Source organism: Salvia miltiorrhiza, chromosome 8 (genome assembly GCF_028751815.1).
Source record: "Salvia miltiorrhiza cultivar Shanhuang (shh) chromosome 8, IMPLAD_Smil_shh, whole genome shotgun sequence".
NCBI classification, from domain to species: Eukaryota; Viridiplantae; Streptophyta; class Magnoliopsida; order Lamiales; family Lamiaceae; genus Salvia; species Salvia miltiorrhiza.
The window spans coordinates 22,576,788-22,593,437 of NC_080394.1; the positions used below are offsets into that span (position 1 = coordinate 22,576,788).

General features: G+C 37.1%; 2 protein-coding genes across 2 annotated transcripts; both read right to left on the reverse strand.

Moving 5' to 3' along the window:
* Positions 1-275: 275 nt before the first annotated feature.
* Positions 276-3,914, reverse strand: LOC131001897 (putative late blight resistance protein homolog R1A-10). The gene is made up of 3 exons (XM_057928531.1): positions 1,098-3,914; positions 637-830; positions 276-487 (listed from the first exon to the last, which is right to left on the reverse strand). The coding sequence occupies exons 1-3, from the start codon at positions 3,701-3,703 to the stop codon at positions 480-482; spliced, it is 2,808 nt and encodes a 935-aa protein (XP_057784514.1). The 5' UTR covers positions 3,704-3,914; the 3' UTR covers positions 276-479.
* Positions 3,915-11,538: 7,624 nt separating this feature from the next.
* LOC131001898 (putative late blight resistance protein homolog R1C-3) lies at positions 11,539-15,471 on the reverse strand. The gene is made up of 2 exons (XM_057928532.1): positions 14,153-15,471; positions 11,539-12,330 (listed from the first exon to the last, which is right to left on the reverse strand). The coding sequence occupies exons 1-2, from the start codon at positions 15,260-15,262 to the stop codon at positions 12,199-12,201; spliced, it is 1,242 nt and encodes a 413-aa protein (XP_057784515.1). The 5' UTR covers positions 15,263-15,471; the 3' UTR covers positions 11,539-12,198.
* Positions 15,472-16,650: the final 1,179 nt, after the last annotated feature.

Genomic DNA, 16,650 nt, shown 5'->3' on the forward strand with positions numbered 1-16,650 from the left:
TATAAGATATTGATTATATATGAATGTCATCAGTTGAAATTTAATTTGTTCGATTTCTTAACTTGTTTTGTTTAGTACAATTATAGTTAATAAGTTTTCAGTATATTTTGAAAGTGGGGGTCATATTTTGCATACACATATGCTTCCCAAAACATTACATAAATATAACACGATCATAAGGATGGTTTCATATACTCGTACATAATTTATTTCAACAGTTGACCGTTGCAAAATGCATAAAAAATTAACCAATCGTACACACATTGAAAAGTGGATTATCAAATCAGTTTTGTCACACTCAACTATAGTAAAAATAATGTCTTTAGCTTAAATTAATGCTGCAGAAAAACCATGAAGCCCAACAGAAAGAAACATTGCATGCATTTAAGTAGCTGAAGTGATATATACTGGAAAAAGAAAAAAGCTAGGAATTAATGGCCCAATGGAGTCACGCTCTTCAACATCGGTCATCTTCTTCATCATTCCTCTGCCCAAACAATCAAATACAACATCAAATACCAAACCACATTTCTCTACATTAAACCAACATAAAAAAGTATCCACATAATATACTACTCTGCATCTTTCAACAAAATCTGTATACTGCAATTCAATTACACAACATACATACTATACCTTCATCATCCTCTTCCCAATCGCTCAAATCTTCATCATCATCCTCTTCCTTATCGGTCAAATCTTCATCATCATCATCTTCCCTATTGCTCAAATCTTCATCATCATCCTCTTCCCAATCGCTCAAATCTTCATCATCCTCTTCTTCATTTTTCTCATACTCGTCGTTTGTATCTTCATCAGCAGTGCCATATCTGCAGTAATGAATTTGAAATTAAGAGGCTCACATATGTGTGCTCTCAGCAGCATAAACCTAATGATGACACATGATATACTGAAACAAAAGCCAAAATCTTGCACAATACAATAAAGTTACGTACCGAAGCAAATAATGACAACATTGGAGAGCAATGTAAAACACTTTAGTTGACGATGATTTGGTTTATACATAAAAATATAATTATCTTGAAAAATATATTAAGACTAAGACACATGATCTGGTTTGCAGTTGCAAGACTAACCTTTGAAGGTTGGTAGTTATCGGTTTCTCGTCAAAATGAGAAGAGGCAATAACGTCAAGGTGACAACGTGGACGAGGCTGCAATTGATTGGCACAAGTCACAGCTAAAGGATTGCAGTCCACTAATTCAATTTTTCCGAAAACAGAATGGGATGTCCAGTGGAGCTCTTTCAGTTGGTAGCAATGTTTCAAGCTTAGGTAGCTAAGCGAAAAGAAGCTTCTAAATCTTGGTTTCCATTGCACCAAATCACTGTCTTCAATTAGAAGAAACTTAAGCCTCAAAAAACTTAGCTCTTGTGCTTCCCACGTTGGACCTCGAAAGGCGTAGGATCGCAATTTAAGCACTTGAAGATTTTCCAAAGAGCCAATAACATCCATGTATTCCCACGGAAAACCCATGCCACTCAAATGTAACTTTTTCAATCCAAGTGCCAACATCAATGAACTAGGAGTTGCAGAGATAGCATGACCATGACCAGACTTAAGCATAGGATTTATGATACTACATTTTAGTGTTCGTAAACTTCCAAGTGTTGAAATGCAACCAAAGCAACTCAAGATGTCATTATGGTCATCACAAGGCGTCAGCTCGAGCTGAATTCCTAATTTCTTTATATTAGGAATTCTTTTGGAGAGTCTCAAGATAGTACAAATGCTAGTATTCATGCCTACAAGTGTTGAAAGCTTTTCCAAAGAAACAACATGATCTGGAGCTACAAGACTCTTTCCCAATATCTCAATATGCTCTAACTCTTGCATATCCCATATTTGTACTGGCACATATGACGGAGCTCTACAACATCTAACGTTAACATGTGGATGGATAATCAAGGTCCGAAGGTTGAAAAGTTTGGATATGGTTGCAGGGACTTGTTTGTTGCAAGTTAGAGCAAGGTACTTTAGTTGGACTAGTGTTAGAATTTGTGTAGGAAAAGTGTAGAAACGCAGTTGTAGAGCATCTAGTTCCCTAAGCAACTTGAAACCGACATCTATTGGGACTGGATATGGGTGGTATGGACCATAAAAAAGAAGAGAACGTGTAGAGGATGCACAGTTCAATCTCACCAAGTTGCAGAATTCTTTGATGCCAAATAACATGTTATTTTCGAGACATAATCCGCGCTGACCTTTTACACCTTCTTCTAAGCCATCAGCAAGCCTATTTAAGACATGATAAAACTTGTTCTTCTGAGCTTCTCCTCTGCACACGTGCCGCCACGAAGAATGAAGCCGACATGTTTTATAAATGTGATCATAAATCCCCCCATCCCAAAAAATGCTCTTCCTGTTGAATAAAACAAGAATCTTGGAGATACAAAGCTCGTGCAGACATTGCCAAACAGAGGCTTCCAAAGATAGGGTTTTGCTTGTGTCAAGAAACCAGCCCTCGGCGGTCAACATACTGATGATCTTAGATGGTGGGAAATCATAATCTGAAGGGAAAACTCCCATATACAAAAAAGGCATTTTGAGACATTGAGGCAAGTAGTCGTAACTTGGGAAAAGTACCTTTGATATTTGATCGTATGCATTCGTGAAGACTGAATTTCTCTTTTCTGCTACATCGTTCCAGTATTCTGGGTCTCTATTCTGAGATAGGTAGTGAGCAACTGTGAGTATGGTGAGAGGAAGACCTTCACAATTCTTGGCGATCTTGGTTGCGGCTTTGTCGAGTTGAGGAGGGCATGTCTCTTCGCCAAACACCTTGTGGCACAGCAGATCCTTACTTTCTTGGTCATCTAAAAACCGCACCTCACTGGTGCAAGTGAGAAATCCATCATGGTATCCAATTACGCTTCCATCTCGAGTAGTAACCAAGATTTGAATAACTCCATTATTGATGTTTGGTAAGGAACTTATCAAGAGATCCAGCACCTGTTTCTCCCAGACATCATCGAGCACAATCAGGCAACTCTTTCCTTCACTTATATCTTCATCTCCTTGAGTGAGTTGAGCTAGAATGGCTCGTGAAAGTTGAGTGAGTTGAGGATTTCTGCCTACTGTGACCCCAGCTTGATACTCATAATGGCTGGAGATTTGTGGATCTTCGAAGATTTCCTTAGCAAGAGTTGTCTTCCCAATGCCTGCCATTCCAACAAGCGCCCACACATTCTTCCTGCGATGGCTTCCCATCAGACGGGTTTTGAATATTTCGAATTCGTCGGATAATCCAATCATCTTTGACTTGGTTCCACCAAAACCAATTCTTGAGGAAACACATTCGTCACCCATATTCTCTACCTCATAAATGTATTTCCTCTTCAGATCATCGAGGGTGTGGATGAAGGAATCAACATCTTCTTGCAGATCAATGGCACTGCTTCTAGATTGATTCACTCCTCCATCTACTTGGTCTGGAAGAATCTGTGAGAGAATATGGGACTCCAATTTGTCTTCCATTGCCCATAGTGTATCTTTGATTTGTCCATCCAAAGCATTCACCTTCTTCCTGGTCTTGCTTGGGCTTGTGCCATCCAATCTTTGCAGAATTTCTTGCAATGGCTGCAACTCGTTGTAGGCGAGTTGTATGATATGTAGAGAAGGTTGAGAATTGAGAATATAGTGAATCGTATTCTTGAGAGAAAGCAGTGCACCATAAGCCGTCATTCCTCTGATCTCAGAGTTGGTGGTAATGGTGGAAAGAAAATGTGTTTTAATTAATATGGGTTGGCTACAAAAATTAGAATAGAAAGTGCAGTGAATGTGAGAGTTGGCGACGGAGGATCTGCCGGTTGTGGGAAATCGGAGGAGTTGATAATCAAGAGTTGATTTCACTTCAGGATGCAATGATTTACCATCTTAAATTAAGTCATTGCTTAGTTGTTCAAATAAATTAAGTCATTGGCATTATATATCTTGGTTGTCCACGAATTTCACTTGGCTACAAAAATGCACTTTAAATTTAGTGTACTAAATTTGGTGTCTCATTTTTTCACTTTAATTTTTCCACCCAATTAAGATAGATAGTTATTTTTTTATTATTTAATTTTAGTTGCATTAGTTAATGATTTATTATTGTAATTGATAAAAAAATAGGATATATATATATATATATATTTTAACTTTAATTTTTTAAATAAAAGTTAAATAGTAGTATTATAATAAATTTTGTTTTTATACAAAAATATTATTAAACAAATATATATAATAGTGAAATAGGGTGAGACACCAAAAACTATAACACACTAGTTCTCATCAGATAAATTGGAGAATAATTAATACTAGAACTACATTTACTAAACCATACGCCCTAGGATTCAAATTAACTTCTAATAAAAAAAAGTGTATCTAATTAGGTGAGCTGGCAATGCTATTTATTAAATATCCTTGGGGTTGGGGAGGTCATACTTGTGTAAGTAATAGTTAAATGATTATTTATAAAATAGTAAACGAGACATGGCATATGCATAGGCCACATGCTGCTCATTGACTTCTTTTATTATCTACCCATGATCGATTCCTTCGGATTATCGTGAGTCTTAATGTTGGTGATCTTCCATCAAGTTTCTTATATAATGCTTAAATTAACAGATACAGTATGTTTTAAAAGTCGTCACTGAACAAATGCTTAAAATTAAAGAATAATAAGAAGAAAAAAAAAAGTAGTTGATGTATCAAGTACTTACCGGTTGGTCCATCACAATGAAATATACTAAACTAACCGGAAAATGCAAGAATATAGTATATTTAGTGGTGAAACACGATTAAGATTTTTTTCGATAAAATTAAAATATACATGAGGCGACGCTCTGTGCCTTGTATTTGATCTTCAGTCTCACACAAAAATATGAAAAATTATAAATATGATTGCTTGTGTTGTGTGTGTATATTATTTTGGCTTGTTTCTTTCTTTCTTTCCTCAACTTATTTATGCCCCTTTGACTTGTTTAAAGAGTTACCATGGGCCCGGCTCTTCGATAAGCCGTGCACGAGCCCAGTGGTGCTTGGGCCTCTTCTTTTGGTTCAAGTAAATCTTTTGGAAACCTAATAAGAGAGAGATAAGCTACATTTATCATCTTATATTTTGTTTGCTTTGATATATACAAAAGTTCAGACATATTGTATAATTTTTCAAACAGCCTCTTATTATTTGAAAAATGGATAATTTTATACCTAAGAGAGGGTGATATAATTTTTTACCACCTTATAAGGAGTAGATTAATATATTATCCTTCAAATCAAATAAAATATAATAAATGTGATCCCCACTTTAAATGATAAATTCATACCTCAATATATTATCCCTCTATTGTTAGCCAGAAACGCAGAATTCAACAACCTTTAACATTCTCACTCTAAAGCTTAGCAATTCTACAACAATTTCACAAGAATCTACCTGCAAAATAGTGCGCGTGTGCTATTGTGTTGAGGGAGATTGTAGAAGAACAATGGTAACTATATTTGATTCAGATTTTGGATGCCTTACAAAATGGGTTTTTTCCCCTCTTTATACGATGAGCTCATTTTAGCTCAAACTCTAACTGCCTAACTACCCTAGCCCCGCTGCTGACGTGGCTTGAACAATGCGCTATGCGCTTTTACAAGTGAAGTAACACTTTCAATCTATTATCTTGTTTCTTGTATCCTAACAATTACCCTCCCCCTTAACAACGGCTTGACCTCAAGCCACCAGATGTGGGAATCGTGTTGTGATATCATGATAATCTTCCCATGTGGCCTCCTCAGCTGGTAGGTGTGCCCACTGTATCAGTAGTTGTGCCTGCGGCTGTTATGACGTTTGATAATCCGGCGATCAAGAACTGCAACTGGCTGTAACATCGTGGTCCCTTCTTCATTAAATTCCGGAAGAGTAGGTACAACATGATCAGCTGACTGAACACTCTTCTTGAGTTGACTAACATGGAACACTGGATGAATTTTTGCGGTTGCTGGTAGTTTCAAATGATAAGCTGCCGCCCCTACTCGTGTCAGTATTTGGAAAGGCCCTGCATAACGTGGGCTGAGTTTCCAGTTTTTGTGGGTCTGTAATGAGAGCTGCTGATACGGTTTCAGCTTCAAATATACCCAATCATCGACTGCAAATTCTCTTGGACTTCTCTTCTTGTCAGTAAAGTATCTCATGCGATCCTGAGCTTTTTGTAGAAACTTCTTGAGTTGGATCTGGATCTCCCTCTTCTCTTGAACTGATGCTTCCACGCCGATCACTTGTGGTTGAGTGTATGTAGACAAAGCTAATGGAGTAGGAACATAGCCATATAGAGCTTGAAAAGGTGTCAGTGCAATGGATGAGTGGAATGAAGTATTGTACCAAAATTCTGCTAAAGGAATCCACCGCGCCCATTTCCTTGGATTTTGGCTACACATGCATCGCAAATAAGTTTCATGACATTGATTAACACGCTCCGTTTGGCCGTCGGTCTGTGGATGGTAAGCGGTATTGAGATGATGCTGCACACCTAGAATAGACAGCATTTCCTTCCAAAATAGACTGGTGAATATTTTGTCACGATCTGAAATTATACTAACAAGTAAACCATGCAATTTATAAATGATATCGATGAATAATTGCGCAATTTGAGAAGCAGTATAAGGGTGGTGCAGTGGTGTGAAATGAACATATTTACTGAACCTATCTACTACTACCCAAACTGAATCTTTACCATTGGACATAGGTAGGCCCTCAATGAAATCCATTGTTAGATGTTGCCACGCTTGAGTAGGAATTGGTAAAGGTTGTAGAAGTCCTGGTGTTCTGGCTGTCTCATGCTTACTTAACTGACAAAGGTGACAGGCTGCTACAAGTTCTTGGATTTCCCTCCTCAACTCCGGCCACCGGAATATAGACTTTACTCTTTGATATGTAGCATTGATACCTGAATTGTCCTCCATAACCTGAAGAGTGCATAAAGTTCAAGATATTCTTCTTGATGTCTCCATATCGCCCTACATACAATTTGCCCTTATACTTCAACCCTTCTGTGTAAGAGAACAAGGACATATTATAAGGAGTGGTACTACACTCAATCATGGAATGTTGTGTTTCCTCATCCCCTTCATAACTTGCTTGTATTTCTATCATCCAAGCAGGTTTCACCATTGTTAAAGTACAAAAATGACTTTCCTCCTGCACTCTTCTTGATAGAGCATCAGCTACTCTATTCTCCACGTCTTTTTTATACTCAATCTTGTAGCCAAATCTCAAAAGTTTGGTGAGATACTTATGTTGCACCGGAGTAGAAATTTTTTGCTCCAACAAAAACTTTAAGCTTTGGTGATCTGTTTTGATAACGAATTGGCTATGGAGGAGGTAGGATCTCCATTTCTCTACAGCATGGATAATAGCTAAGAACTCTTTTTCATATATAGATAAGCCCAAATTCTTTGGTGCTAAAGCCTTACTAATAAAGGCTAGAAGGTGAGAATTTTGCATCAACACTGCTCCTATTCCATTATAGCATGCATCTGTTTCCAATACAAAAGGAAGGTTGAAATTTGGGAGTTTGAGTACAGGAGCACTAACCATAGCTTGCTTGAGTTTCTCAAAGGCTTCCTCTGCTGTTGAGCTCCATACAAACTGACCCAATCTAGTCATGTCAGTTAAAGGCTTTGCAATCATTCCATAGTGCCTGATAAATTTTCTGTAGTAACCTGTGAGTCCCAAGAAGCCCCTCAACGCCTTAACATTTTTTGGTTTAGGCCACTCTTTCATTGCCTGGATCTTCCCTTGGTCTGCTGCTACCCCTTGTGCACTGATAATGTGTCCGAGATATTCCACTTGCTTCTGTCCAAACAAACATTTGGATGCTTTAGCATATAATTGCTGCTTAGCTATTGTTTGAAAAACTATCTCCAACTGCTCAATATGAGTAGTCATGTCTGGGCTGTAAATTAGTATGTCGTCAAAAAATACCAGTACAAATCGACTTAAGAAAGGCTTGAACACCGATATCATAAGCGCTTGAAAAGTAGCTGGGGCATTGGTAAGTCCAAATGGCATCACCTTGAATTCATACAAGCCACTAGTAGTTACAAAGGCCGTTTTGTGTATATCATTAGTAGCCATTCTTATTTGATGGTAACCAGCCCTCAGATCTACCTTGGAAAATATAGTTGCGCCCCATAATTCATCCAATAGATCATCGATCAAGGGAATAGGGAAGTTATCCTTAATTGTGATAGAGTTCAACTTTCTATAGTCAATGCAAAAGCGCCACGTCCCATCTTTTTTCTTGACTAGTAGCACCGGAGAGGAAAATGAACTGCTGCTGGGTTGAATGACTCCTGTCTGAAGCATTTCTTGCACCAATTTCTCAATCTCCAATCTCTGTATGTACGGATATTTGTAAGGATTCTGCTTAAAGGGTGCAGCGTCTGGTTTCAGCTTGATGTGGTGATCATGTGACCTATTTGGGGGTAGGTCTGTGGGTGTGTCAAAAATCTGTGTGTATTTAGCTATTAGCGGATGGATTTCAGGCGGTGGTTGTGTCTCCTCGATCACCTTTTCTGCCGTGATCATGCATAGACACCCAAACATTACTCTCTTCCCTTTCTTTTAAGCCTTTTTGAATTGCTTCCCAGTTATCATGGAGAGTGATATCCTTGGTTGCGCACTTTGTAACGTCACATCCCGATCTCCTCTTTTAAATTTCACATTTTGCTCCTCAAAGTCAAATGTGATAGGCCCCAACTGTTTAAGTAGATCCACCCCAATCACCATGTCACAACCTCCTAACTTCAGAATTCGAATAGCGGACTGAAACTTACAATCGCCCATCTCCCATTCCAATTGTGGACACTTGGTTTTACACTCCAATTTTCCTCCATCAGCCACTGTTACACAAAGTGGATTGGTGTGCTCCATCTTACACCCTATTCTCTTTGCTGTCACCATATCCAGGAAGCTATGTGTACTTCCCGTATCAATCAACACTATTAGTTTTTGTTTCCCCACCCTTCCTTCCACCATGATGGCGTCGGTGGCTGTTTGTCCTACTAATGCATTGACTGAAATATGGTATTCCTCCGATTCCGACCCCACTTCTTCCAATATCAACTCAGTATTTTCCTCCTCCCCTGATTCACATATTATGGTGAACAACTTTTTACATTTGTGCCCCACAAAGTAAGCCTCATCACAGTTGAAGCATAAATTCTTTTTTCTTCTGGCCTCAATCTCTTCTGGGGTTAACTTTTTGAAATTAGATGTTTTGGTAGAATTATGGTTACTCTGAACTCCTCCTTTACTTCCTACTTCTTCATGGTTTTTCTTCCATCCACTATCAAAACTATTTCCCCCTGTTTTACTGAACTGTTTCGGGCCTCTACCCAATGACCCTATCAAAAGTTCTTGTTTCTTTGCTAGTTGTACTGCAGATTTGTAGGTTGTAGGATTAAACATTTCAATCATCCTAGCTATCTCGCCCTTCAATCAACTAATATAACTTTGCACAAAGTATTCCTCAGATAAACCCCTATTATTACTCACCATGAATGCTTTTAACTCCTCAAATTTCAATGTGTAGCTTAGCACATCAGTCTCTTGTTTCAATTTGTTAAATTGTGCAACCAGATTTTTTTCTTCTATGTTCGAAAATCTGTCCAATATCAACTCCTTAAACCCTTCCCATGTTAAATCATTTTTCCCCTCCACATATTCTAAGTACCATACATCAGCTTGCCCTTCCATATGCATCGCAGCAGTAAGGATCTTATCATTATCACCCATAGGATTAAACATGAAGTACTTTTCACACTTCCTAATCCACTGTCTAGGTTGATCACCTAAGAATTTGGGGAAATCAAACTTAGGTATTCTAGAACGAGAATGAGTAGGGTTACCTTGATTGTGTTCCCCTCTGGATTGAGAAGATGATGAATCATCTTCCCTCCCTTTTGCTTCTGCTCGTTTTTCCTCTGTCCTCAATTCTTTTCTCAATTCTTCAAACTGCTTCTTGAAGACTGCCATTAATGATTGGCCCAATTTTGTCTGTTGCTGTCTGATTTGACCAATCTGTGCCTCCAGGCTCTTGATTCTCCCTTCCGTTTGCAGAAAATTTTTTGCGGCGTATTTCGACAGCATGCGCAGATCGTGGATAGGAAAGCCTTGCTCTGGATACCAATTGTTAGCCAGAAACGTAGAATTCAACAACCTTTAACATTCTCACTCTAAAGCTTAGCAATTCCACAACAATTTCACAAGAATCTACCTGCAAAATAGTGCGCGTGTGCTATCGTGTTGAGGGAGATTGTAGAAGAACAATGGTAACTATATTTGATTCAGATTTTGGATGCCTTAAAAAATGAGTTTTTTCCCCTCTTTATACGATGAGCTCATTTTAGCTCAAACTCTAACTGCCTAACTACTCTAGCCCCGCTGCTGACGTGGCTTGAACAATGCGCTATGCGCTTTTACAAGTGAAGTGACACTTTCAATCTATTCTCTTGTTTCTTGTATCCTAACAATTACCCTCCCCCTTAACAACGGCTTGACCTCAAGCCACCAGATGTGGGAATCGTGTTGTGATATCATGATAATCTTCCCATGTGGCCTCCTCAACTGGTAGGTGTGCCCACTGTATAAGTAGTTGTGCCTGCGGCAATTTAAAGGGATAAAAAGCAAGCAAACCCTTATTGTATTAAATACTAGTATATGCCCATTCGTGCGATGCACGACAGACATCGAAATTAAATGATAAATTTAAATAATAAATAAATAAATAAAATAATATAAAAAATACAAAATATGTTTTAAAATAAATTATAATAATTCACATCAATTATTCAATAAATTCTGAATTTAAAAATATAAATTTTCAATTTATACAAAGTGTAATGATATTATAGTTATTAAATAAATTTAAAAATGATTCGATAATGAAAATTTGCATTATGCATATTATTATATAGTATTATTAATCATAATAATTATTTTTCACATATAAACATAAATAAAAAGTTGTAGTAAATTTTTAATGAGATAGAAAATAAAATATTTTAAATTTTTCATAACTTATTCATTTTAAATTCATTTTTGATAATTTTTATACTATATTAAATTTAAGATACATATTGATTTTTTTTCATGAATCAAATTTGATGATGTTTAGAAAAATAATTAAATTATAAAAAAAATAAAAAGAAAAAATAGTAAAAATTTTGGTGGAAGAAGAGAGAGAAAAAGAGAAGGAAAACATGGAGGGAAAAAACTCATCTTTTATATATTATATAGATAGATGTCTATTCCAACGTTGTATTCTCGAATAATTTCTTAAATTATAATACTGTATGTCTGAATCACTATTGGGATTAATACACCACACAAATGAAATGGGCACCGAAAATTACAGATTTTCATGGGATTATATGAAGTGTCGTGTGAAATTGAGATGCCATAGTTTCATATCATAAACACTAAAATAAGGTTCAATTTCAGTTTAATTACGGAAGCCCTTTTAATTTGATTTTATGATTCGCAGTTGAGATTGAATCTAATCATGGAATAAAACATATATAAACACACTTTGTTCCACATTTATCGAATCTAGGTCAAGGAGGAACCCTATATAAGAAATATGCTTAAACAAGTAGTTACCAAATGGAAGGCCAAAATCAAAAGTTGAAGTTATATTCTCTTCCCCCACATCATATATTAGATATTAGCTTCATCATCTTCTCTCTAATCAACCAAAGCATCATCTTCCTTGTTAGTATCCTCATCACCAGTATAGATTCTGCAATAATAATTTGTAAGCGGATGGTTATACAAAGTCAAAACTATGAAACAAATCATAAATATACATGTTTTCAGTGCTCAAAGATGATCGGTTCACACACACTAAAAAATAATTTACCGTGTGTGTGTGTCTGGGACGTGATTATAGACTCAAACAACGTGACTACATCACAGTTAACAAGTAAATACCAAAACCATCAGCTAAATAATTCCACATGAATTCAATGTGTGTGTGTGTCATGTGCAGACCGACCACATATTTCAGCCAAATAGGGAACCCTGTATTGCAACAGAGCACAGAAACAAAGCATATAATTTCACTGATCAACAAACACTTTCATGCACTAATGTTTTCAACAAAACCCAATCAATTTTTCATTTCATACATAATCCACTCAATTTACTATCATCAATAATCCAAAATATGTAAGTCAGAAATCTTTGATTCATGTGACAACTCAATAATACAACCTTTGAAATTATAAATACCGGGATGGACAACGTGGTATCTCACCTCTCCAATTCTTCTATCTAACCAAACCTGAAAATTCATAAATGAATATAGGGCGCGAGCATACATAAATATTTGAAAGATAATAAACCTACAAAAGCACTAATACATATTGGAGAACACCTCCCCCGATTTACTTGTGGAATTCTCATTTATAGACTAACTAATAAGAAAAACAAATGCAACAGTGTATAACACTTTGACTATAACAGAATATTTAATCATATAACATCAAAATATCAATTAAGTCTATCGAGAGTTTAATTAGAATTTGAAATCCTATAGTTTTCTTGAAATATATATTAAGACTAAGACATGGATTGATTTGCAGTTGCAAAACTAACCTTTGGTACGTGATAGTCATCGGTTGTTCTTTAAAAGAAGACGAGGCAGTGACTTCAAGGAGAGTACTTGGAATCGGTTGCAGATGTTTCGCCCAAGTTAAAGCTAAAGGATTGCAGTCAACTAATTCAATTTTTCTATCAATAGAATCAGACGACGGACAATGCATCTCTTCTAGTTTATAGCAATGCTTGATGCTTAGGTAGCTAAGATTAGGGAAGCTTCCATATCTTGGCTTCCATTGCACCAAGTCAGTGTCTTCAATTAGAAGAAACTCAAGCCTCGAAAAACTTCCCTCTTGTGCTTCCCACTTTGGACCCCGAAAGGCGTACGATCTCAATTTTAGAACTTGAAGAAATGGCAAAGAGCCAATGACATCCATGTATTTCCAGGGAAAACCCATGCCACTCAAATGAAACTTTTTCAATCGACGTGGTAACATCAATAAACTAGGAGTTGTAGGGACAACATAACCATACTTAACCACTGGATTAATAATACTACATTTAAGTGTTTCCAACCTACCAAGTGTTGAAATGCAACGAAAGCAACTCAAAAGATTATTATGTTTGTCATAAGGCATCAGCTCGATCTGAACTCCTAATTTCCTTATATTAGGAAATCTTTTGGGCAATTCTAAGATAGTGCCAATATTAGCATTCACACCTACAAGTGTTGAGAGCCTTGCCAAAGTAGCAAAAGGATTTGGAGATATGAGATTCTTTCCCAATATCTCAATATGCTCTAGTTCTTTCATATCCCATATTTGTATTGGTACAAATGATGTGTCATCACAACATCTAATGCTCATATGGGGATGGACGATCAAGACTCGAAGGTTGAAAAGTTTGGACATGGTTGTAGGGAGTTGTCCATTGCAAGTTAGAGCAAGGTATTTTAGTTGAACTAGTGTCAGAATTTTTGTCGGGAAACTGTAGAAGCGTTGTCTAAGAGCATCTAGTTCCTTAAGAAACCTAAACCCAACATCTATTGAGATTGGATATTGGTGGTAAGGACCAAAAAAAAGGAGAGAACGTGCAAATGATGCACAATTTAATCTCACCGAGTTGCGAAATTCTTTGATGCCAAATAAAATGTTATTTTGGAGACACAAGCCGCGTTGACCTTTTACACCTTCGTCTGAGCCATCAACAAGCTTTTCGAAGGCATGATAAAACTTGTTCTTCCTAGCCTCTCTTCTACACAAGTGCCGCTACGAAGAATGAAGCCAACAAGTTTTCAACGTGTGATGATGACGAATCATTTCATTCCAAAAAATGCTTTTTTCATTGAATAAAACAAGATTTTTATACATACAAAGCTCGTCCAAACATTGCCAAACAAACTCTTCCAAAGAATGTGTTTTGTTTGTGTCAAGAAACCAGCCTTCAGCGGTCAACATATTGATGATCTTAGATGGGAAAGTCTGATAATTTGGAGGGAAAACTCCCATATAGAGAAATTGCATTTTTAGATATTGAGGTAAGTAGTCGTAACTTGGGAAAAGTACCTTTGATATTTCATCATATGCATCCGTGAAGACTGAATTTCGCTTTTCTGCTACATCATTCCAATATTTCGGGTCTCTGTTATGGGATTTTGATAGGTGGTGAGCAACTGTGACTATCAAAAGAGGAAGACCTTCACAATTTTTGGCAATTTTGGTCGCGGCTTTGTCAAGTTGAGGAGGGCAAATCTCTTCACCAAACACCTTCTTGCACAGTAGATCCTTACTCTCTTCGTCATTCAAAAACCGCACCACATCATAAAAACCACTACATACAATATTTGCAATCACATTTCGCTCTCGAGCAGTAACTAAGATTAGAATTACTCCATTTTCAATGTCTGGCAAGGAACTTATCAAGGAATTCAATACATGTGTCTCCCATACATCATCCACCACAATGAGGCATTTCTTACCCTTCAAGTAGTCACCTATTATATCATCCCCTTGCGTAATTCCACACAGTTGAGCTAGAATGCCTTGTAAAAGTTGAGTGAGTTGAGGTTTTCTGCCCACTGTGACCCATGCACGACACTCAAAATGGCTCGAGATTTGTGGATCTTCGAAAATTTCCTTAGCGAGAGTGGTCTTTCCAACGCCTGCCATTCCAACAAGAGCATACACATGCTTCCAATTGTATTCCTGCATAACATCGCTTTTGACTTGTTCAATTTGATAAGATAATCCAATCATCTTTGACTTTCTTCCACCAAAACCAATTATTGAGGAAATAGGTTCGTCGTCGTCTTCAAGCATATTCTGTAATTCATAAAGGTATTCCCTCTCCATATCTTTGAGAGTGTGAATGAAGGAATCAACATCATCTCTTAGGCGGTCTAGAGGGCTTTGAAGATCTGAGTGAATTGATTCCAATAAGTCTTCAAATTTCCATAGTGCCTCTTTGATTCGTCCATCCAAAGCATTCACCTTCTTCCTGCTACTGCTTTTGCTAGTGTTATCCAATTTTTCCAGAATTTCTTGGAAGGGCTGCAACTCCTTGTACGCAAGCTGTGTGATATGTAGGGAGGGATCAAGAAGGCTAATAATATGAGAAGAATGGAGAATATACTGAATCGTATTCTTAAGAGAAATGATTGCACCATAAGTTGTCATTCCTCTGATCTGAGAGTTGGTGGTGGTGGTGGCAGCGGAAGGAGTTGGTAATGGTGAAAGTGGTGGAGGAAAATTAGAGTAAAACAATACCTGCTCAATTGTTTAATCCAACAATTCTTATAAAAAATTAATATGTGCCGGCTGCGGAAATAATCTAATTTAGTTGAAGGAAAGCAACATTTCACAGACAAATGTTAGTTAGTGTTTATCTGCTGAAGATATATTCAAACACACCCATATTTGAACTTTAGTATTTTGCAAACTAGAAAAAATCTAAACAAGTGTATTAGGTGAGTGGCAATGAACATACCAAATCATTCATCGTCTTGTTCTTATTTGGCCAAACGTGATTAAACTGCAAAATACAAGTTTAACCAAAACTCCACAGTAAAATGCGAAATTTCTCCAAGGAAACAGATAATAATCGACAACAAATTATAAAATTATAATAGAAAATAGATTAAGGTGGAATAGCGTTTCTCGAGTGATTGTATCCGTTTTGTATTTAAATCAATCAAATTCGTTCGTGTTCCAAACCCGAGTCACTATCTCTACCCGCACCTATCCCATATCCCTTTTTTTTTTGACTTGCTATCCCATATCCCATTAAAAAAAGAGATTTTATTACCTGTATTATTTTTGTTTCCAAACACGTAAAGTTCAAACACTACAAAAGTAAACATTAATTATAAATTATAAAATTAACAAAATAATATAATTAAAATATAGGCTAAAATGAGTAGTATCAAGATTCACTCACATTTTTGTATCCCTTCTTAGGGGGTGTATTCGTTGTGGAATTTGATGGATTTCTATGGATTTTAAAAGTCTGGGTGTATTCGTTCAAGACTTTTAAAAGTCTGCAGAAATCTGGGTGTATTCGTTCAAGACTTTTAAAAGTCCATATAAATCTGGGTGTATTCGTTCAAGACTTTTTAAAATCCATACAAATCTAGGTGTATTCGTTATTCCATTGACTTAAAATTCGGAATGACTTTCATGGATTTCATCCAAAAAATACACACGACGAAATCCGGCCAAGAACCACGAGAATTGAAATCCATGAAGTTTTAAGCGAGCGCTGAGTTCCAGCGCCCGCGGCCAAGAAGCCAGCGAGCGTTGGAACTCACCAACTGTTGAGAGTGTCCAGCGCGCGCTGGGTGTGAGCGGCCGCTGGGTTGCCGCGAGATGGCATGAAGCAATCAATCGAAGAACTAAATGCTGAGGTTGAGCGCCTCAACTCTGAGACCAAGCGCACTGAAAAAACTATTTATGAGTATGAGGAACAGATCAAGAACTTGTTTGCTGCACGTGACAGGGTACACGTAGCGGAATCTGAAAATAGTTTCCTCAGGGATCGCCTGGCAGAAACCGAACGCTATTTGCAG

Bases quoted from the DNA above. Each gene is read 5' to 3' on its own strand.
- LOC131001897 (XM_057928531.1), bottom strand. From the start codon at position 3,703: ATGACGGCTTATGGTGCACTGCTTTCTCTCAAGAATACGATTCACTAT. The intron at 831-1,097 runs GTTAGTCTTGCA...TCATTACTGCAG, and splicing joins ATAACTACCAACCTTCAAAG to ATATGGCACTGCTGATGAAG.
- LOC131001898 (XM_057928532.1), bottom strand. From the start codon at position 15,262: ATGACAACTTATGGTGCAATCATTTCTCTTAAGAATACGATTCAGTAT. The intron at 12,331-14,152 runs GTACTTTTCCCA...ATGAATTTTCAG, and splicing joins CATATGATGAAATATCAAAG to GTTTGGTTAGATAGAAGAAT.